Source organism: Babylonia areolata, chromosome 34 (assembly GCF_041734735.1).
Source record: "Babylonia areolata isolate BAREFJ2019XMU chromosome 34, ASM4173473v1, whole genome shotgun sequence".
In the NCBI taxonomy this organism is placed as follows: Eukaryota; Metazoa; Mollusca; class Gastropoda; order Neogastropoda; family Buccinidae; genus Babylonia; species Babylonia areolata.
In genome coordinates, this window is record NC_134909.1 from 7,163,191 (window position 1) to 7,185,872 (window position 22,682).

Consider the following 22,682-nt stretch of genomic DNA (forward strand, 5'->3'; position numbering starts at 1 on the left):
GGAGTTGTAGCAGGTGCGTAGTTGTGGGGCAGAATGAGTTAAATGAGATCAGCATCTCCCTGATGATTTGCTGTGTGGCAGGGTAAATGAGATCAGCATCTCCCTGATGATTCGCTGTGTGGCAGGGTAAATGAGATCAGCATCTCCCTGATGATTTGCTGTGTGGCAGGGTAAATGAGATCAGGATCTCTCTGATGATTCGCTGTGTGGCAGGGGAAAGACCTTACACGTGTAACCAGTGCCCGATGGCCTTCAAACGTAAGCGGGTTCTGACGATCCACAAGATGCGGCACGGGGAGCCTACCTTGGCCTGCGATTTCTGCGGCCGTCGGTTCACCACTGCGGATGACAGGCGCTCTCATCTAAAGAGAGTTCATGGACCGAAGCCTGACGACAGACCTGTTTGTAAGGCTTTGATTTGGCGCTGCGAGTTTGCTTGAGGGGATGGATGTTCTGTGTAATTGTGTGTTTGTGGTCTCTGTGTGCATGGCTTTGATTTTGAAGCGGTTTTGTTTTAGCGCTGTGAGTTTTGCTTTGGTTGATGTTTTGTGTAATTGTGTGTTCATGTTCTGTGTGTGCACGTATGTATCCACACACACATTCATGCTCTTTTTACACACACACCTTCTTCTTAGTTCATTGACTGCAACTCCCACGTTCACTTGTATATGCACGATTGGGCTTTTACATGTATGACCATTTTTACCCCCCCGTGTAGGTAGCAATAATCCGTTTTCGGGGATGTGCATGCTGGGAGTGTTCTTGTTTCCATAACCCACCGAACGCTGACATGGATTACAGGATCTTTAACGTGCATATTTGATCTTCTGCATGCGTATACACACGAATGGGGTTCAGGCACAAGCAGGTCTGCACATATGTTGACGTGGGAGATCAGAAAAATCTCCACCCTTTTCCCACCAGGTGCCATTACCAAGATTCGAACCTGGGATCCTCAGATTGAAAGTCCAACGCTTTAACCACTCTGCTGTTGGGCCTGTCAGACCCTCACCCAATAGCAACAGGTAACTCTTCACCACCAAGTTTCTGTGTGGAAAGCACTCCCCAGCACCAAGTAGTTTTAAATCGGCGCTCTCAGTCGCCAAAGATGTGGAACAAGCTCCCTGATAACCTCCGTCATTCTGATTCCCTCGCATCTTTTAAATCTGGTCTCAAAACTCACCTTTTCCCTCAGCAATAAGTTCAGTTGTGGCAGGTCCACTTCCTTTTCATTAGCTGTGCTTGACTATGTGTGTATACATATGTATGTGTACATAACTACATGCATGTATATGAATGTGTATTGTGTGTGTGTGTGTTAATATAAGTTTGTGCCTGCCTATGTGTGCGTATGTGTTTGGGTAGCTGTTAGATACACATGTATGTTAAAATGTATGTATGCAGTGTGTGCGCGTGCGCGTGTGTGTGTGTGTGTGTGTGTGTGTGTGTAGTCACATTTGGTGTGTGCATGTAACATAGATATAATGTTTTATGTTAACGAATGTGTTTTTGTAAAGCACCTAGAGCAGATTTCTGGATAGTGTGCTATATAAGTATCCATTATTATTATTATTAGGTTTGTGTCAGAACAACACACTAGATGTGTTCACTTCAAACGGGGTTAATGGTGAAGGTTAGTCATTGTTCTGTTGCACTGGAAACTGGCTGCAGCTGTCAAGCTTTGTTACAGTGTGAAAAACTGTCCCTTTAACATGACCCCCTGATGTCTGGTTGACTGAATTTGTGGTGAAAGAGTTAATGAACTACAGTGAACAGAAACCTGAACCACATCAGACATCAGCAACAGCAAGTAACAGTCAAACTACAACAAAAAAAAAAAACTGATATTAATGGGCCACTGCCATTTCTCATACCACCTACATAATGTAGCATGTTTTGACAGGCATAATAGCTGAGTGGTGAAAAGCGTTGGACTTTCAGTCTACATAATATAGCATGTTTTGACAGGCATAATAGCTGAGTGGTGAAAAGCGTTGGACTTTCAGTCTACATAATGTAGCATGTTTTGACAGGCATAATAGCTGAGTGGTGAAAGCGTTGGACTTTCAGTCTACATAATGTAGCATGTTTTGACAGGCATAATAGCTGAGTGGTGAAAAGCGTTGGACTTTCAGTCTACATAATGTAGCATGTTTTGACAGGCATAATAGCTGAGTGGTGAAAAGCGTTGGACTTTCAGTCTGCATAATGTAGCATGTTTTGACAGGCATAATAGCTGAGTGGTGAAAAGCGTTGGACTTTCAGTCTACATAATATAGCATGTTTTGACAGGCATAATAGCTGAGTGGTGAAAAGCGTTGGACTTTCAGTCTACATAATGTAGCATGTTTTGACAGGCATAATAGCTGAGTGGTGAAAGCGTTGGACTTTCAGTCTACATAATGTAGCATGTTTTGACAGGCATAATAGCTGAGTGGTGAAAAGCGTTGGACTTTCAGTCTACATAATGTAGCATGTTTTGACAGGCATAATAGCTGAGTGGTGAAAAGCGTTGGACTTTCAGTCTGCATAATGTAGCATGTTTTGACAGGCATAATAGCTGAGTGGTGAAAGCGTTGGACTTTCAGTCTACATAATATAGCATGTTTTGACAGGCATAATAGCTGAGTGGTGAAAGTGTTGGACTTTCAGTCTACATAATGTGGCATGTTTTGACAGGCATAATAGCAGAGTGGTGAAAGCGTTGGACTTTCAGTCTACATAATGTAGCATGTTTTGACAGGCATAATAGCTGAGTGGTGAAAGCGTTGGACTTTCAGTCTACATAATGTAGCATGTTTTGACAGGCATAATAGCTGAGTGGTGAAAGCGTTGGACTTTCAGTCTACATAATGTAGCATGTTTTGACAGGCATAATAGCTGAGTGGTGAAAGCGTTGGACTTTCAGTCTACATAATGTAGCATGTTTTGACAGGCATAATAGCTGAGTGGTGAAAGCGTTGGACTTTCAGTCTACATAATGTAGCATGTTTTGACAGGCATAATAGCTGAGTGGTGAAAGCGTTGGACTTTCAGTCTACATAATATAGCATGTTTTGACAGGCATAATAGCTGAGTGGTGAAAGTGTTGGACTTTCAGTCAACATAAGATAAGAAGACAAGATAAGATAAGAATAACTTTATTATCTCCACCTGGAGAAATTTGGTCAGGTGCATTATCACAACATAGACAAGTAAACAACATGGGGACCATAACTGTAAAAGCCAACAACAGCCCCAACAAATATTACGAAGATACAAATGTAAAAAATATCACATACATCGTTTCATACATACATCCACATACTGCAGGTAATAACTAGTATTCTTAATGTAAAAACAGAAAGAATTAAGAAACATTATTTGAATATAATTATAAACATAGCCTACTATACTGCACATTGATTATAATAGACAGATAAGATAAGAATAAAGATGAATTGCGGAAAACCACAACCAGATAATCAGCACCCCCCCGCACCGCACCCCCCCCACCCCACCCCACACACGCAGATAACTTGATCAAACAAGAGTAATAAACATATGTTCTCAAATAAAAGCATTTCACATATTCGCTTTTAAAAACATTGCAATTAATTATTACATCGTAATTATTAAACAGAAATATATTTAGAATATAGCATGTAATATAATGTAGCATGTTTTGACAGGCATAATAGCTGAGTGGTGAAAGCGTTGGACTTTCAGTCTACATAATATAGCATGTTTTGACAGGCATAATAGCTGAGTGGTGAAAGCGTTGGACTTTCAGTCTACATAATATAGCATGTTTTGACAGGCATAATAGCTGAGTGGTGAAAGCGTTGGACTTTCAGTCTGAGGGTCCTGGGTTTGAATCTCAATAACGGCGACTGGTGGGTAAAGGTTGGAGATTTTTCTGTTCTCCCAGGTCAACAGATGTCTAGACCTGTTAGTGCCTGAATCCCCCTTCGTGTGTATACTCATGCAGAAGATCAAATACGCACGTTGAAGATCCTGCAATCCATGTCAGTGTGGTGATTTGTGGAAACAAGAGTATACCCAGCATGCACACTCCTGAAAACAGAGCAAAGCTGCCTACATTTCTGGGTAAATAAACAAAATGGTCATACAGGTAAAATGTTACATGTCTGCCTGAGTGTGTATGAGTGCGTGACTGAAACCTGATTGAATGACACAGGAAACGACTGATGAGCGCCCAGTGGCAGCTGTCAGTTGGCTCTACCCAGGTAGGCAGCCTGTTGTGCAAATGACTGTGTGTTTGCTGAGTGCCAAGAGCTGGGTCTCTGACTGAGGATCAATGCCATATAAGTATCCATATCATCATCGTCATCTTCACACATGTGAGTGGAGTGTTGGCCAAGTGGTAAACCGTCCACCTAGGAAACAAGAAAATCTGAGCTCACTGGTTCAAATCCTACAGTCGCCAGTATTTTCTTCCCCTCCACTGGACCTTGAGTGATGGTCTGGATGCTAGTCATTCGAGTGAGATGATAAACCGAGGTCTTGTGTGCAGCACACACCACATAGCACAGGCAGAAAAAAACAACCAAAAAATGGATGGACCTCTCAGTCCAGGAACGCACTCTCCCTTGGGAGAGCAGCTTGGATTTCACACAGAGAAATTTGTTGTGACAAAAGAGTAATACAAAACAATAGAATCCAATGCAATGCAGTACAATACAATACAGCACAATGCAGTACAGTGCAATACAGTGGGAAAAAACAAAACAATACAATACAAAAGAACACAATAGAACACAATACAACGCAAAGCAATGCGATGTAGTGCAATGCAATACAAAACAACACAATGCAATACAATACATTTCAATGCAATGCAACACAACACAATACAATACAGTACAGTACAATACAATGCAACACAATGCAATGCAGTGCAATGCAATACAGTACAATACAATAAAATATAACAAATACAATGCAATACAATACAACTCAGTACAACACAACACAACAATACTCAGTACAATGCAACACAGCGCAACGCAATGCAGTACAATACAATAAAATACAACACAATACAATGCAATACAATACAATACAATGCAATACAATACAACTCAGTACAACACAATGCAATAATACTCAGTACAATACAACACAACACAATATAATATGAAACAATGCAACACAATGCAATGCAATACAATACAACACAATGCAGTCCAATACAATACAACGCAACACAACACATCGCAACACAACACAATGCAATACAATACAATATAAAACAATGCAGCACAATGCAATGCAATACAATACAACACAACACAACACAATATAGTGCAACACAATATAATACAATACATGTTATTTGCTGTAACAGGTGGGAAACCATTCCGCTGCGACCAGTGCCCGAAGGCCTTCGCAAGCAAACACTTACTGAAGAATCACAAAGCACGGCACGGCGAACGCACCATTGCCTGCGATGTCTGCGGCCGCCTGTACGCCTTTATCAAAGACATGCACTTGCACAAAAAGAGACGTCACGGATGGAAGCCCAAGAAGAAGGTAGCGGAAACCGTTTGTAAGGCTTTGATTTTGAGGCTTTTTTTTGTGTTGAGGGTTTGCTTGTTTTGTTGGGTTTTTGTTGTTGTTGTTGGTTTTTTTTTTGGGGGGGAGATGTTTGTGTGTAATTGTAGGTACTTATTCTGTGTGTGTGTGTGTGTGTGTGTGTGTGTGTGTGTGCATGTGTGTGTGTGTGTGTCCACACACAAGTGCACATGCACATGCACACATACACACACACAAAACACACACACGCACACACACACACACACTCTCTCTCTCTCTCTCTCGCTTGCTCGCTTTCTCTATCTCACCAAATGGCAACGGTTAATGAAACACAACAAAAGAGAAATACTGATGACAACAGACATTGATCAACAACAGCAGTCAGCACAACAACATTGATAGCGACAAGCCTCATCAACGGAAACAACAACAACCACCACCACCACCAAAACAGCAGTTCAGGAACAACAACAACAACAACAAGCAACATCAGCTACAACAACAACCCACCACTGTCATTTCTCGTACCATCATCATCATCGCTTTTTTGACTCACTTGTGTGAACAAAGTGAGTCTATGTTTTAACCCAGTGTTCGGTTGTCTGTGTGTGTGTGTGTGTGTCTGTGTGTCCGTGGTAATCTTTAACATTGACATTTTCTCTGCAAATACTTTGTCAGTTGACACCAAATTAGGCATAAAAATAGGAAAAATTCAGTTCTTTCCAGTCATCTTGTTTAAAACAATATTGCACCTCTGGGATGGGCACAAAAAAATAAAAAATGAAGCCTAATTATCTGCAAACTGCATTTACTGTTATATTTATATTTTTTGTATTCTCTAAACTTGGCACTTTGATCTGATATTCTGACACAACAACAAGAGCAGTCATTATTATCATTTTTTGTTCAAACAGTTTGCTGAGCATGGAAGTTTTATTTATTTTGCAAATGTTTTGGTGCAGATAGTAAAGAAGGGAAATTACTCTGTAATTAATGCTAGGGGAGTTAATTCGCTTTAAACTGATCTTTCTCATCTTAAACATTACATTTTGAAATTAAACTCAATACATAAAAAGCTCGGATTTTTTTTAAAGTGTATCACAAGTGAGTCTTGAAGGCCTTGCTTCTCTTGTTTTTTTTTTTTTTTTGGTGTCATGTATACTCTGAATGGCATCTGTGCAGGAGAGGACGGCAGAGACACCTGGTGGTGGTGGTGGGCACAGCAACAGTGGCGGCACAGACGATGCGGTAACAAGGACAGGTGAGGATGTGAATGCCGAATCACAACAGCCAGGGAGACAGGACGCCAGCCAGGAAGGTACGTCATCAACTCACCTGGCCAGTGACAGGAGTTTCTCCAATCATCAATGTCATCATCATCTTTTTCTTCTTCCTTACTTCCACGACATTGTTGTCATGTGACAGCATCATCGTCTGAGTTATTCATCATCAGTGGTTTCATCACCATCATCACCTCAGTTACAGTCTTTAGCGTCATCGTCATCGTCATTATTACCAGTTGTTTTGTCTTCATAGGCGTCTGATTCATCATCATTGGCATTACCTTCTTCAGCATGATCATCATCATATTTAGCGTCATCGTCATCGTCATTATTACCAGTTGTTTTGTCTTCATTGGCGTCTGATTCATCATCATTGGCATTACCTTCTTCATTATGATCATCATCATATTTAGTGTCATTGTCATCATCACTATTACCAGTTGTTTTGTTTTATTTTGTCTTCATATGAAACATGATGGACAGCACCCGAACTTTCCTCCTCATTCGTTTTTCGATTATGATTTCCTTCTCTTTTTATTTATTTATTTATTTATTTTATTTATTTTATTTATTTATCTTTTTATTATTATTTATTTATTTTTATTATTTTTTTGTACGCCTATAGTTGACTTCATCAAGTTTTTGCGCCTTATACATATTATTATTAGTAGTAGTAGTTCTTTTTTATGCATTTATCTATTATTATTATTATTTTATCTTATTTTATTTCTTTTCTTTTTTTTTCTCAAGGCCTGACTAAGCGCGTTGTGTTATGCTGCTGGTCAGGCATCTGCTTGGCAGATGTGGTGTAGCGTATATGGATTTGTCCGAACGCAGTGACGCCTCCTTGAGCTACTGATACTGAAACTTTGTCTTCATAGGCGTCTGATTCATCATCTTTGGCATCGTCATTACACTGTATCATATTGTATTACTCTCCTCACAGCAGATTCTTCTGTGTGAAATTTAGGATGCTCTCCCCAGAGAGAATGCGTCGCCTTAGTACTGCGCCACCTTTTTTTTTTCTTTTTTTTCTCAGCCTGTGAGTGTATTTGTTTCCTATTAAAGTGGATTTTTCTACAGAATTCTGCCAGGGACAACCTTTTTTTATGCCATGCTCTAAGTGCATGCTGCACACGGGACCTCATTTTATGTCCCATCCGAATGACTAGTGTCCAGACCACCACTCAAGGTCTTGCGGAGTGTGAGAAAATATCAGTGAGTGTGGGATTGGATACAGTGTGTTCAGATTCTCTCGCTTCCTAGGACACATTGCCACTAGGTCAGCACTCCAAGGTTGCCATCACCATTGTAATGAAATTCCTATTGTTATCGTCATTGTCATCACCATTGTAATGAAATCCTATTGTTATCATCATTGTCATCACCATTGTAATGAAATCCTATTGTTATCATCATTGTCATCACCATTGTAATGAAATCCTATTATGATCGTCATTGTCATCACCATTGTAATGAAATCCTATTGCTATCATTATTGTCATCACCATTGTAATGAAATCCTATTGTCATTGTCACTGTCATGAACTTAAGTTATCGTCATTGTCATCACCATTGCAATGAAATCCTATTGTTATCATCATTGTCATCACCATTGTAATGAAATCCTGTTGTTATTGTCATTGTCATCACCATTGTAATGAAATTCTATTGTCATTGTCATTATCATGAATTTCAGTTATCATCGTCATTGTCATCACCATTGTAATGAAATTCTGTTGTTGTTGTCAACATCATTATAATGAAATTCTATTATCATTGTCATTGTCATCACCATTGTAATGAAATTCTATTATCATTGTCATTGTCATTACCATTGTAATGAAATCCTGTCATCATAGTCATTGCATTGTCATCACCATTGTAATGAAATCCTATTAACATCATCATCGTTATCACCATTGTAATGAAATCCTATTGTTGTCAACATCATTGTAATGAAAGTCTATTATCATTGTCATTGTCATCACCATTGTAATGAAATCCTCTAGTCATAGTCATTTCATTGTCATCACCGTTGTAATGAAATCCTATTAGTCATTGTCATCATCATTGTTATGAAATCCTATTGTCATCGCCATTGTAATGAAATTCTATTGTCATTGTCATTGTCATCACCATTGTAATGAAATTTTATTGTCATTGTCATTGTCATCACCATTGTAATGAAATCGTATTATCATGGTCATTGTCATCATCATTGTAATGAAATCCTATTGTCATAATCATTGTAATGAAATCCTAATCTCATAATCATTGTCATCATCATTGTAATGAAATCCTTTGTCATAATCATTGTATGAAATCCTATTGTCATAATCATTGTCATCATCATTGTAATAAAATCCTATTATCATCATCATTGTCATCATCATTGTAATAAAATCACATTATCATCATTATTGCCACCATCATTGTAATGAAATCATATTATCATAGACATTTTCATCATCATTGTAATAAAATTATCATCGTCTTTGGCATCATCATTGTGATAAAATCATATTATCATCATTATTGCCACCATCATTGTAATTCTTCTTCTTCTTCTGCGTTGACTCGTATGCACACGAGTGGGCTTTTACGTGTATGACCGTTTTTACCCCGCCATGTAGGCAGCCATACTCCGTTTTCGGGGGTGTGCATGCTGGGTATGTTCTTGTTTCCATAACCCACCGATCGCTGACATGGATTACAGGATCTTTAACGTGTGTATTTGATCTTCTGCTTGCATATGCACACGAAGGGGGTTCAGGCACTAGCAGGTCTGCACATATGTTGACCTGGGAGATCGTAAAAATCTCCACCCTTTACCCACCAGGCGCCGTCACCGTGATTCGAACCCGGGACCCTCAGATTGACAGTCCAACACTTTAACCACTCGGCTATTGCGCCCGTCGTCATTGTAATGAAATCGTATTATCATAGTTATTTTCATCATCATTGTTATAATATTATCATCGTCGTTGGCATCATCATTGTAATAAAATCCTATTATCATCGTCATTGTCATCATCATTGTTATAAAATTATCATCGTCATTGGCATCATTGTCATAAAATCATATTATCACGTCATCATCATCATCATTGTGATAAATATTATCATCGTCATTGTCATCATCATTGTAATGAAATTATCATCGTCATTGGCATCAGCAGTAGCAGCACTAGCCACTGTGATGAACTGGTTAGTGTCACACCTTGATGACTGGGAGAGGGCGGGTTTGAATCCCAGCAGAGGTGGGATTTTTCCTGGCTCCTACCCACAGTTGAGTGCATGGTGTGTTTACCTCTGAAAACATGGCAGTGTAAAAATGGTCCAACACATAAAAGCCTACTTGTGTACATACGAGTGAACGTGGGAGTTGCAGCCCACGAACGAAGAAGAAGAAGAAGAGTGTGCTGTGAGCTCAGATGGAAAGACTGGAGCCGCTCAGCTGAGCATCATCCGTTTGACAGTTTCAGAACCGTGAAGTTTCAGTTTCAGTTTCAGTTTCTCAAGGAGGCGTCACTGCGTTTGGACAGCTCCATATATGCTACACCTTATCTGCCAGGCAGATGTCTGACCAGCAACATAACCCAGTGCGCTTAGTCAGGCCTTGAGTGCATGCATAAGTATTTGTCCGAACGCAGTGACGCCTCCTTGAGCTACTGAAACTGAAACTGAAACTCTCTGTCTGTCTGTCTGTCTGTCTCTCTCTCTCTCTCTCTCTCCCTCCCTCTTTCTCTTTCCCTCTCTGTCTGTCTGTCTGGGAAATCTGTGCAAGAAATTTCCTCTTTTCTATCACTTTGTTTCTGCCTTTTTTTTCTTTCCTCACTGTTGTCTCCTTTTTCTGCCTTTTCATTCCATTCCCCTTTCTTTTTGTTTTTCAAGCAAGCCTTGACACTTTTTTTTTCTCTTTTCCATTTCCCGCGCAGTCTGCAATGTACTATTTGTGCTGTTTTGCTATGGCGATTATATATATGGTGGTCAGTCGTGTCCAACTGTGGCCGTCGGGGCAGAATGGCCTAGTCTTCTTTGCCCTAAGGAGCTAAATGGTTGGGATACTGTGTCATGAACTGTGTTTGTGGGTTTGTCTTTTTTTGTAGACTGATGTGATAGTTTTGTGTTGACGCGGTTGAGCATTTTGTATGGTTTGATGAGACAGTTCTGATAGCTATGGCCCTGTGGCGGTCGGCTGGGCTATAAGGCAAGAAGAATAAAGACTAAGGTACTTCTGCCTCCAGGCTGGAAAAAAAAAGTATTTGTGTACCTATCAAAGTGGATTCCTTCAACAGTGGACAACACCCTTGTTGCCATGGGTTCTTTTTCAGTGTGCCAAGTGCGTGCTGCACTCAGGACCTCGGTTTATCATCTCATCCAAAATGACTAGACGCTCAGACGCCTCCTTGAGACTCACAGACTGAAAACTGTGGTCCACGTCTCCGTGCATGACTTGCTGTGTGTAGCAGGGGCAAGGCTGTACCGCTGTGACCAGTGCCCCAAGGCCTACAACGACAAGGGGACGCTGCAGAAACACAAGCTGCGACACGGCGAGCGCGCCCACGCCTGCGACATCTGCGGCCGTCGGTACTTCACCCGCTTTGAAACTGTCGCACACAAGCGGAAGTGTCTTCTGCAGAAGGCGAGAGAGGTGAAGATGACCGGTTTTTGTTATTGTGTGGCTTTTTGATTTTGAGGCAGTTTTGCTGCTTCTGTTTGTTTTTTTTTGGGGGGTGGGGGGGTGTGGGGTTGTGGAGGGTAGGGGGGTTCTTGTTGGGTCTTTTTGTTTGGTTGTTCTTTTTTTGTTGTTTTTGTTGTTGTTGTTGGTGTTGTATGTTTGTGTTATGTTTTTGTATGTCTGTATGTGTCCACACACTTTGTGCTCCTTTGGTTCGTGTTTGTGCGTCATATTTTTCAAATCTGCCATGTTTTATTTTTCATACAAGATGACATGAAAGCTTTCACACACTCACACACACACATGTGTACACACATGCTCAAACACACTCAGCACTCACACACACACACACACACACACACACACACACACACACACACACACACACACACACACACACACACAACACACACACAGACACACACACATACAACACACACACACACACACACACACACACAACACACTCACAACACACACACCCACAACACACACACACACAACACACTCGCAACATACACACACACAACACACACACACACCAAACACACACACACACACACCAAACACACACACACACACACACACACACACACATACACACAAAAAACGCACACACACAACACACATACACAACACACACACACATACACACACAACACACACACACACAACACACACACAACACACACACACAACACAGACAACATGCACACACACACACACACACACACACACATGCACACACACACACACACACTCACACACACACACACACACAGAACACACACAACACACACAGAACACACACACACACACACACACACACACACACACACACACACACACACAGAGTTACAGTAACAAGAAGAAGAAACTAATCAGAGCCCTGGAGGTGTGCTGAGTCACGTCAGGTGTGTGTTGAACGTTCACAGGGCATGGACACCGGACCCGACCCCCATGTCTGTCAGTTTTGTGGACGAAGGTACCCGACACCCTTCCTGTGCCGAGAGCACACCCGCTGTCACACAGGTAGGTTTAAACTTTGAGTGGAAAGTTTGAAGCGGTGATTCGTTTTAATTGTTTGTTTTTTACCCTTGTAGTAGTTATTAACGTGGCAATAGCCTTGAGATGGCCTTAGTGGTCGGCGAGGCTCTAAGCACCTTAATTTCATTTCATTTCAGGTAGGGCATGATGATGACGATGATGAGATTGATTCGTATATCTTTTTCTTCTTCTTCGTTCGCAGGCTGTTACAACTCCCACATTCATTTTATGTACACGAGTGGGCTTTTATGTGTATGACCGTTTTTACCTCGCTATATGGGCAGCTATACGCTGTTTTACGGGGTGTACATGCTATATTTATATATACATAGCGCTTATACTCGGTCAAAACCAAAGCTTTAGAAGTGACTCAGCAGCAGTGCAGGGTCTCCTCTGGTGTGTGGCCTCCTGGCGACCTGACATCGATGGTTCCCTGTGGACTGCCAGAACTGGGACTGTCAGAGACGAACCCGGGTGTGGCTGTGTATGGGGAACTCGGAATGAGCATGGGAGTAACGCAGATGATGGGGCGGCAACAAAAAAAAAAAAAAAAAAAAAAAAAAAAAAAATCTAAGCGCTTTACAAACACAGGGTCATTTGCACAACAGGCTGCCTACCTGGGTAGAGCTGACTGACGGCTGCCATTGCAGGGCGCTCATCATTTGTTTCCCATGTCATACAGTCAGATTTCAGGCATACACACGTATGCACTCAGACAGACCTATAACATTTTACATGCATGACCATTTTGTTTATTTACCCCACCATGTAGGCAGCCATACTCTGTTTTTGTGAGGTGTGTATGCTTGATATGTTTTTTCCATAACCCACGGAATGTTGACATGGATTACACGATCTTTAACATGGGTATTTGATCTTCTGTGTGCGTATATATATATGAAGGGGGTTCAGGCACTAGCAGGTCTGCACATACGTTGACCTGGGGGATCGGAAAAATCTCCACCCTTTACCCACCAGGTGCCATTACTGAGATTCGATCCCAGATCCCTCAGATTTGAAGTCCAGCACTTTAACCACTCAGCTAGTGCATATCTTGTTCAAGCCTACATTCACACTATGCCCAGCCAGTTGCTGTACAACAAAAGTGAAAAATGCCAGGCAATTTATCTGTCTTTTCTATTCACAGTGATGTAATGAAATGTTATTTATCCAATGCTGTTACCTGCATTTACTATTACCAGTACTGATTTTGCTACTATTGGTATTAATATCGTTAGTAGTGGTAATATTGTGTTAGTTTTTGCTGGTTTGCTTCTGATTAGACAGAGGTACCAGATTTTGATTGGTCTTACAATTTGATCTAAAGAATGGAATGGATTGAAAAGTTTCATTTATGTGTGTGTTTTTTTGTTTTTGTTTTTTTGTGGGTTTTTGTTTTGTTCGTTTGTTTCTTTGAGCATCAGTACACAGGATTATATAATTTTCTTTCTGTTATTTTTACTTTAAACAAAGTGTACCTCAGTGTAATGAAACTTGTGAAATGTGTTACTCGATTGTTATGTTATTGTTTTTTGTTGTTGTGGGTTAGGATAGGATAGGCTCTGACAAACTGATAGGCTCTTGAAAAACCAAGGATAGGCTTACACAAACGAGGATAGGTGCTGACAAACCTAGGATAGGCTCTCACAGACCTAGGATAGTCTCTGATTAACCGAGGATAGGCTCTTGCAAACCTAGGATAGGCTCTCACAGACCTAGGATAGTCTCTGATTAACCGAGGATAGGCTCTTGCAAACCAAGGATAGGTTCTGACAAACCTAGGTTAGGTTCTCACAGACCTAGGATAGGCTCTGATAAACCTAGGATAGGCTCTCACAGACCTAGGATAGGCTCTCACAGACCTAGGATAGGCTCTCACAAACCTAGGGTAGGCTCCTGAAAACCTTGGATAGACTCTTGCAAACCTAGGATAGGCTCTCATAGACCTAGGATAGACTCTTGCAAACCTAGGATAGGCCCTCATAGACCTAGGATAGGCTCTCGCAAACCAAGGATAGGATCTTGCAAACCTAGGGAAAGCTTTCATAGACCTAGGATAGGATCTCCCCAACCTAGGGTAGGCTTCCACAAACCTAGGATAGGATCTTGCAAACCTAGGGAAGGCTTTAATAGAGCTAGGATAGGCTCTCGCAAACCTAGGATGGGCTCTCAACGCCTGACCAGCATGTTGGCTTCATCAACAGTCAGGCATCTGCTGATTTAAAAAAAAAAAATTATTTGTTTAGTGGGTTTTTTTTGTCACAACAGATTTCTCTGTGTGAAATTCGGGCTGCTTTCCCCAGGGAGAGTGTGTCACTACACTGAGAGAGCCACCCATTAAAAAAAAAAATTCCTGCATGCAGATTTTTTGTTTTCCTATCAAAGTGGATTTTTCTACAGAATTTTGCCATGGACAACCCTTTTGTTACCATGGGTTCTTTTACATGCACTGAATGCATGATGTACACAGGACCTTGGTTTATCGTCTCATCCAAATGACTGGCATCCAGACCACCACACAAGGTCTAGTGGAGGGGGAGAAAATACTGGTGACTGTGCTGTGATTCGAACCAGTGCACTCAGATTCTCTCGCTTCCTAGGCGGACGCGTTACCTCTAGGCGATCACTCCCCACAAAGGGGATTTTTTGGGGATTTTTTTGTTTGGATTTGGTGTAGCGTATACGGGTTCGTCTGCATGCTCTGATACTGACACTGACACTGAAACTGTGGCAGGGGAGAGACCTTACCGCTGTGACCAGTGTCCGATGGCCTTTGCCCGCAAGCGGATTTTGATGATCCACAAAAAGCGGCATGGGGAGCGCACCGTGCCTTGCGATGTCTGTGGTCGTCGCTTCACCTTTGCCGGGGACATGCAGGCGCACAGAAAAAGGCGGCACGAACCGACAGTGGACAAGGTGGACAAGGTGTTCAAAGAACTGTTTGTAAGGCTTTTATTAATTTTTTTTTTTTTTTTTTTTTTATCCCATGCATTGAAGATTAGATTTCTCATATCGAAACGTCATTGTCATCATCTTTTCCAGAATTTTGCACAGTTCATACCTATCACTGTAGAAGACATATTTGTAAGGGTTTTGATTTTGAGGCGGCTTTGTTCCTAGGGAGGAAGGGGGGGGTCGGGGGGGGAATGGGGGGGGGGGGGTCATCGCTTGTTGGTTTGGGGAGATGTTTGGTGTGATTGTGTGTGTGCATGGTGTGTTTGGGTGTGGTTGCGTGTGTGTGTCACTGTGTGTGTATGTATGTGTGTGTAGGTGGGTGCATGTGTGAGTGTGTGTGTGCGTGTGTGTAGGTGTGTGTGTGTGTGTGAGTGTGTGTGGATCCATGCACACTCAAACTCGCCTAATAGCTAAGAGTTGATAAACTATGACAAACATCATCAACAACAAAATAACAGCAGTTATAAACGAGCAACAACAAACAGCAACATCCAAAACAACAACACCCACCACTGCCATTTTAATTTCACCAATCTATGCATATTTGTGTGTGTGAGAGTGTGTGTGGATCTGTTGGGGTTTTTTTTGTTTTTTGTTTTTCTGGTTGCTGTCTGCTGGTGATGATACATACACACTGAATGGGGTCTGTGCAGGAGTGGACGGCAGAGCCACCTGGTGGTGGTGGAGAAAGCAACAGTGGCGACACAGACAGTGCGGTAACGACGACAGGTGTGTGTGTAAAGATGATGTTGTTAACAATGAAATAATCATCAGTGAAGATTGCTGACTGAATTGTTTATTTTGTTCAAGTTTGGTTCAATTTGTGGTCAGTTTTCTGGCCGTGACAACACATTCATATTGACCTTGTTTGATGGGCGCAAAAGCCGAGTGGTTAAAGCGTTACACTTTCGATCTGAAGGTCCCAGGTTGTAATGGTGCCTGGTGGGTGAAGGGTGGAGATTTTTCTGATCTCCCAGGTCAACATATGTGCAGACCTGCTTGTGCCTGAACCCCCCCTTCATGTGTGATTGGATGGCTAAAAAAATAATGATTAAAAAAAAAAGGTCATCAACACCATCATTTGTCTTCCACATCTTCCTGCATGCAGGGTCCAGAAAGGGCATGTAAATCCTGGAAAGTCATGGAATTTGAGAACATAGCTTTCCAGGACTGGAAAGTCATGGAATTTGAGAACTCAGTTTTCCAGGACTGGAAAGTCATGGAATTTGAGAACATAGTTTTCCAGGACTGGAAAGTCATGGAATTTGAGAACATAGTTTTCCAGGACTACAAAGTAAACGGAATTTGAAAACACAATTCTCCAGGACTGGGAAGTAATAGAATTTGAAAATATAATTTTCCATGAGTGGAAAGTCATGGAACTTGAAAACAATTTTCCAGGACTGCAAGGCATGGAATTTGAAAATATAATTTTCCATGATTGGAAAGTCATGGAATTTGAAAACATAATTTTCCAGGACCGGAAAGTCATGGATTTGAAAACAATTTTCCAGCACTGGAAAGTTGTGGATTTGAAAATATAATTTTCCAGGACTGGAAAGTCATGGATTTGAAAATATAATTTTCCAGGACTGGAAAGTCATGGAATTATGGTCAAGGGCATGGAAAAGTCACAGAATTAAAAATAAAAACAAAAAAAAACAATCATGAAAGCCTTCAGAGAACACAAATAATTAGAATGACTGAAGAATGAAGGAAAATATTTGAATTTTTTAAGAATAATTTGGACCACCACCAGTTAAAAATTAAAAATTCCATGACTTTCCAATCATGGAAAATTATATTTAAAATTATAAATTATATTTAAAACCTGTATGAAACCCTGCCAACATGGAAAAGTTTTGGAAAAGTCGTGTAGTTTCGAACTAGAAAACCCCTGTGGAACCTTTCCCGGACATGGAAAAGCTTTGGAAAAGTCACGGAGTTTCAAAGTCGAAAACCTCTACGGAATCATGCCGGACATGTAAAAGTTTTGGAAGTCACGGAGTTTCAAAGTCAAAAACCTCTACGGAATCATGCCGAACATGTAAAAGCTTTGGAAAAGTCACAGAGTTTCAAAGTCAAAAACCTCTACGGAATCATGCCGGACATGTAAAAGTTTTGGAAGTCATGGAGTTTCAAAGTCGAAAACCTCCATGCCGGACATGTAAAAGTTTTGGAAAATTTGTGGAGTTTCAAACTTGAAAACCTGTATATGAAACCATTTTGCCGGCATGATTTTCAGCAGCAGGGGGAAGACCTTTCAAGTGCGACCAGTGTCCAAAGGCCTTCACAAGCAAGCGGCTTCTGAAGCAGCACAAACGTCGGCATGGGGAGCCTTTCTTGCCCTGCCATGTCTGCGGCCGCCGCTTCATCTGCACCAGTGATCTGAACGTGCACGTGAAGAAGGTTCACAGACGGAAGGTTGAGAAGACCGCAGCATCGGAACCTGTTGTAAGTTGTTGTTGTTTTTTGTTTTCGGGAGGGGGGGGGGGAGGGAGGAGGGGTTGGGGGGGAGGGGGAGGTGGCTGCTCGGTTTTTTTTGGGGGGGTGGTGATGTTTGATTGTTTTTGGGGAGGTGTTTGGTGTAATTGTTTGTTGTCGTTGTTTTGGTTTATTTTGTTGGGGTGGGGCGGGGGTAGGGAGGGGTGGGGGGGGGGATATTTGGTGTAATTCCCCCATGGGGATGCCGGGGGTCTTTCAGTATAAATAGCACCCCCCGCCTTCTGGAAATTACGTGCTAGAGATTTTCTCTTTTCTGTCACTCTCTTTGTTTCTGCCTTTTTTCTTTCTTCGCTGTTGTCTCCTTTTCCGGCCTTCCCAATCCATTCCCCTTTCTTTTTTCAAGCGAGCCTTGACATTTTTTTTCTCTTTTCTGCAGTCTGTGATGTAATATCTGTGAACAAGTCAGTTGTGTTGTTTTGACAGGAATGGATTCCCGTTTGGGAGTGTTTCTTACACAGAAACTTGGTGGTCAAAGAGTTAATAACAACATATATATAGAGTTAATGGACAACAAATTCAGTTCCTCTAGGAAGCGTCTTTGTGTTTGGACGAATCTGTATATGCTACACCACATCTGCTGGGCAGAAAACTGACAAGTGGCAATGCAATTAGTCAGGCCTTGAGTGCATGCAGATATATTAATTTGTGTACCTATCAGAGTGGATTTCTTCTACTGAATTTTGAAAGAGGGCTACACTCTCTTCGCCATGGGTTCTTTTTCAGTGCGCTAAGTGCGTGCGGCACACAGGACTTGGTTTACTGTCTCATCTGAATGACCAGACACTCAGTCTGATTTTCCAGTCAAACTTGGGAGAAAGGGCGAGAGCTGGGTAAAAACCCAGACCCTCACAAACTCTCTGTATTGGCGGCTGAGCGTCTTAACCATTCTGCCACCCCCTTCCTCAACAACAGCCCACTTCTGGCCATTTCTCATACCGAATAGTAAAGAGTGGTAACTCTCTCCATTCACAAGGTACACAACTTCAAGTCAGGGCTGCTTACGCTACCGATTCAGCTAGCGCACAGGTAAATAAAGGGTACATAGGAACAAACCCCGACACTTCCTCAAAAAAAAAAAAAAAAGCGCTGGGCCTGTCCTTATACCGATCATTTGACATGTGCACACAGCAGCAAAGACAGAAGAAATGTGCAAACACAAATTAGTTTTTATTCAAGACTGGCATAGCCTCTTTAATCCTGAATCAGCCACACACAACACATGGACAATACAGAACAAATACATGGTTGCCTCAGTGGTTTTTCAACTGGAAATTAACAAACATGAGGCCAGGAGATGAAATGATTAACAAATAGTAAAGAGTGGTAACTCTCTCCATTCACAAGGTACACAACTTCAAGTCAGGGCTGCTTGCACTACCAATTCAGCTAGCACACAGGTAAATAAAAGGTACATTGGAACATTCTTTTTTTCGAAGAAGTGTCTGGGTTTGTTCCTAATGAATGGAGAGAGTTACCACTCTTTACTATTTGTTAATCATTTCATCTCCTGGCCTCATCATTTCTCATACCACCAAAGTACGGCATGGTATTTCTTTTTTTCTGTATTGCTGGTGAGAAATAGCATATACACATACCACATGTTATATCCCTGCAGGAGAGGACGGCAGACACGTCAGCTGTTACTGGAGGAGAAATCGACAGTAGCGACACACACAGTGTGGTGGTGAAGACAGAGACCTGTGTCGACAGCGGAGAAACCACCACTGGCAACACGGACAGTCCAGCAACGACGGAGATGTCTGCTGTTAACGGTGGAGAAATGAACCTCGGCAACACAGACTCTCTGGTAACGACGACGACATCTGCTGGTGGAGAGATGAAAAGTTGCAATACAGGCTCTCCGATAAAGACGGAGACGTCTGCTGTTGGTGGAGAGATGAGCAGTAGCGATACAGACTCTCCAATAAAGGCGGAGACGTCTGTTGTTGGTGGAGAAATGAACGGTCTGGTATTGTCTACAAGTGCCGGCTTGAACATGGGACCACTGCTGCCTGTATGGAGACTTAAGGTGTTGTCTGCTTGTATAGACACAGACGTAATCACACTCATACACACACACACACACACACTCTCTCTCTCTCTCTCTCTCTCTCTCTCTCTCTCTCTGTCACACGAGCAGAGCTTCACACACATATAAACAGATTCTCTATCACACACACACACACACACACACAGTCACACACAGTCTCACACTCACACACATGCATATGCACACACAAACAGACACCCACCCACAAAGTCCTACAAACACACATATACACATGCACACACATGCACACGCACACGCACACACACACACGCACATGTGTGTGTGTGTGTTTATGTAGGATTCTGTAGGTGCGTTTTTATTTTGTTTTTTATTTCATTTTTAGATTGACTTATTTATCTGTTTTATCTATCTATTCATCAATTTGTTGACTTATCCATTTATTTATGTATACTTTTTTTTCTTTTTTCTTTCTTTCTTTCTTTTCTCAAGACCTGACTAAGTGTGTTGGGGTTACACTGCTGTTCAGGCATCTGCTTAGCAGATGTGGTGCAGCGTATATATATATATATATATATATATATATATATATATATATATATATATATATATGGATTTGTCCGAACGCTGTGATGATTCCTCCTTCTTCTTCATTCATGGGCTGCAACTCCCACATTCACTCATATGTACATGAGTGGGCTTTTACATGTATGACCGTTTTTACCCCGCCATGAAGGCAGCCATACTCTGTTTTTGAGGGTGTGCATGCTGGGTATGCTCTTGTTTCCATAACTCACTGAACGCTGACATGGATTACAGGCTCTTTGACGTGCGTATTTGATCTTCTGCTTGCGTATACACACAAAGGGGTTCAGGCGCAAGCAGGTCTGCAAATATGTTGACCTGGGAGATCAGAAAAATCTCCACCCTTTGCCCACCAGGCGCCATTACCAAGATTTGAGCCCAGGACCCTCAGATTGAAAGTCCAACGCCATAGCCAGTCGGCTGTTGCGCCCATCACTGAAGTGAACTGAATTGAGGTGTGTCCTTCCCCAGAAGAGGAACCCATACGAATGCCAGGACTGCGGAATGGTCCACCCTGACCAAGCCAGCCTGGAGAGACACCAGGTGGCGCATGTTGGCCGGAGTGCACTGGACTGCATTATCTGCGGGAAGCGCTTCCTGAAGAAGGTGTGATTCTGGATGTCTGTGAGTAGTATGACCATCAGAGCAGCAGAGGAGGAAACTGCTGTTCCGACTGTCTGGACTAGAATTTGATCATAATGGAGAGTGTCTTGCTCAAGTTACATCCCCACTCTCTCGGCCAAGAGGGTTTTAGGACAGTCGGTCAGCGTTGGGATGGTTCCCAAAGGCCAACTACTCCCCAAGGCTGCAGCACTAAGAGGCAGAGAAATTTTGCCTCCTAGTTCGAGAGTCATAGACCTTCACAAAAGACTAAGCTGTAAATGATTTCCCATTCCAATAGAGAAACCATTGTTGATACATGTCTGTATTACAGGCTGGGGAACTCTCAGCGGATCCGCTGTTTTCAGCGCTATCTTCAGCAGAAGAGCAGTTGATTTCAGAGGGGGAAAAAATTTTTCAGAGGGTAAAAAATCCTTCCCTCCCCTACCCCCTCTTCCCCTACCAGTCCCCTCCTGCAGACTTCACTTTCATAATTTACTGGATGGTCATTCCCCTCCACTCTCTCTCTATCCCACCAATGGTGAGAGAGGGGAGGGGGATAAAACCACAGTCAATGATTGTGGCAACTTTGGCGTTGGTATTTGAGCCGAGACACTGACCACTAGCTCTAGCTGAGGATCGCTAAATGCCGAAAGTGATTTAACCAGTCACACACCCACCTCTACCTCCCTCCAGTCATCTCCCTTCCCCATTTCTTTTCTCAACCAATGCACATGCCTGTCAGTGGAACAGAAACTACAGCTGTAGAGACTAGATGGTCAGTTATATTGGTACAGTGCAAACTTGTGTACTTAGTATATTTTCCTTGAAAATAACACACACACACACACCCACAATCACACACACACACACACACACACACACACACAGGAGAGTCCCCCCAAAACTTTTTAAAGATTACTTATTTCGTTTTGGCTCCCAGTTGGCTCTACCCAGCTAGGCAGCCTGTTACGCAAATGACTCTGGTGTTTGTAAAGTGCTTAGAGCTTGGTCTCCAACCGAGGGCAGGCGCTGTATAAGTATCCGTATCATCACTTTTAATTCGTTATTGCTGTATATGTAAAATTAGTGAAATTGGATGTTTGTAGGTCAAGTCACCGTATTTTCATTCTTTGATTAGACATCTTTTAACTCTTTCACTGCTGTAGGTGACCTAAGTTGACTAGACATTGCACTGCCATAGGCGATTTAAGTCGACATCTAAGGGTCATGTTAGAAGGACTGTTTTTCACACTGTAAAAAAACTTGACAGCTGCAGCCAGTTAACCACAAATAGAACAATGAATAACTTTTGCTCCCTGACCCGGTTTGAAGTCAGAGAGTCCATTGTGCTGTTTCGACATTAAGCGAAGCCTATGACCGAGAGCATTGTATCAAAAGTATTTGGCGCTGTGGAGTGTTTTTCACACAGAAACTTGGCAGTGAAACTGAAAGAGTTAAATGTTAGTGAAATTAG

At 42.0% G+C, this 22,682-nt stretch overlaps 2 protein-coding genes across 3 annotated transcripts in view; both read left to right on the top strand.

Annotated features, from left to right (window-relative positions):
- The window catches only part of LOC143277658 (uncharacterized), a 615,105-nt gene that overhangs the window by 139,923 nt on the left and 452,500 nt on the right, over positions 1-22,682 (top strand). The window lies entirely within an intron of this gene.
- LOC143277343 (uncharacterized) overlaps positions 1-22,682 on the top strand; it is a 53,521-nt gene that overhangs the window by 21,616 nt on the left and 9,223 nt on the right. The window contains exons 11-20 of the mRNA XM_076582129.1: positions 214-405; positions 5,351-5,535; positions 6,721-6,856; positions 11,294-11,478; positions 12,441-12,537; positions 15,287-15,495; positions 16,161-16,236; positions 17,753-17,961; positions 19,628-20,041; positions 21,077-21,211. Of these exons, the coding sequence (XP_076438244.1) occupies positions 214-405; positions 5,351-5,535; positions 6,721-6,856; positions 11,294-11,478; positions 12,441-12,537; positions 15,287-15,495; positions 16,161-16,236; positions 17,753-17,961; positions 19,628-20,041; positions 21,077-21,211 (1,838 nt within the window). The remainder of the gene's footprint in view (positions 1-213; positions 406-5,350; positions 5,536-6,720; positions 6,857-11,293; positions 11,479-12,440; positions 12,538-15,286; positions 15,496-16,160; positions 16,237-17,752; positions 17,962-19,627; positions 20,042-21,076; positions 21,212-22,682) is intronic.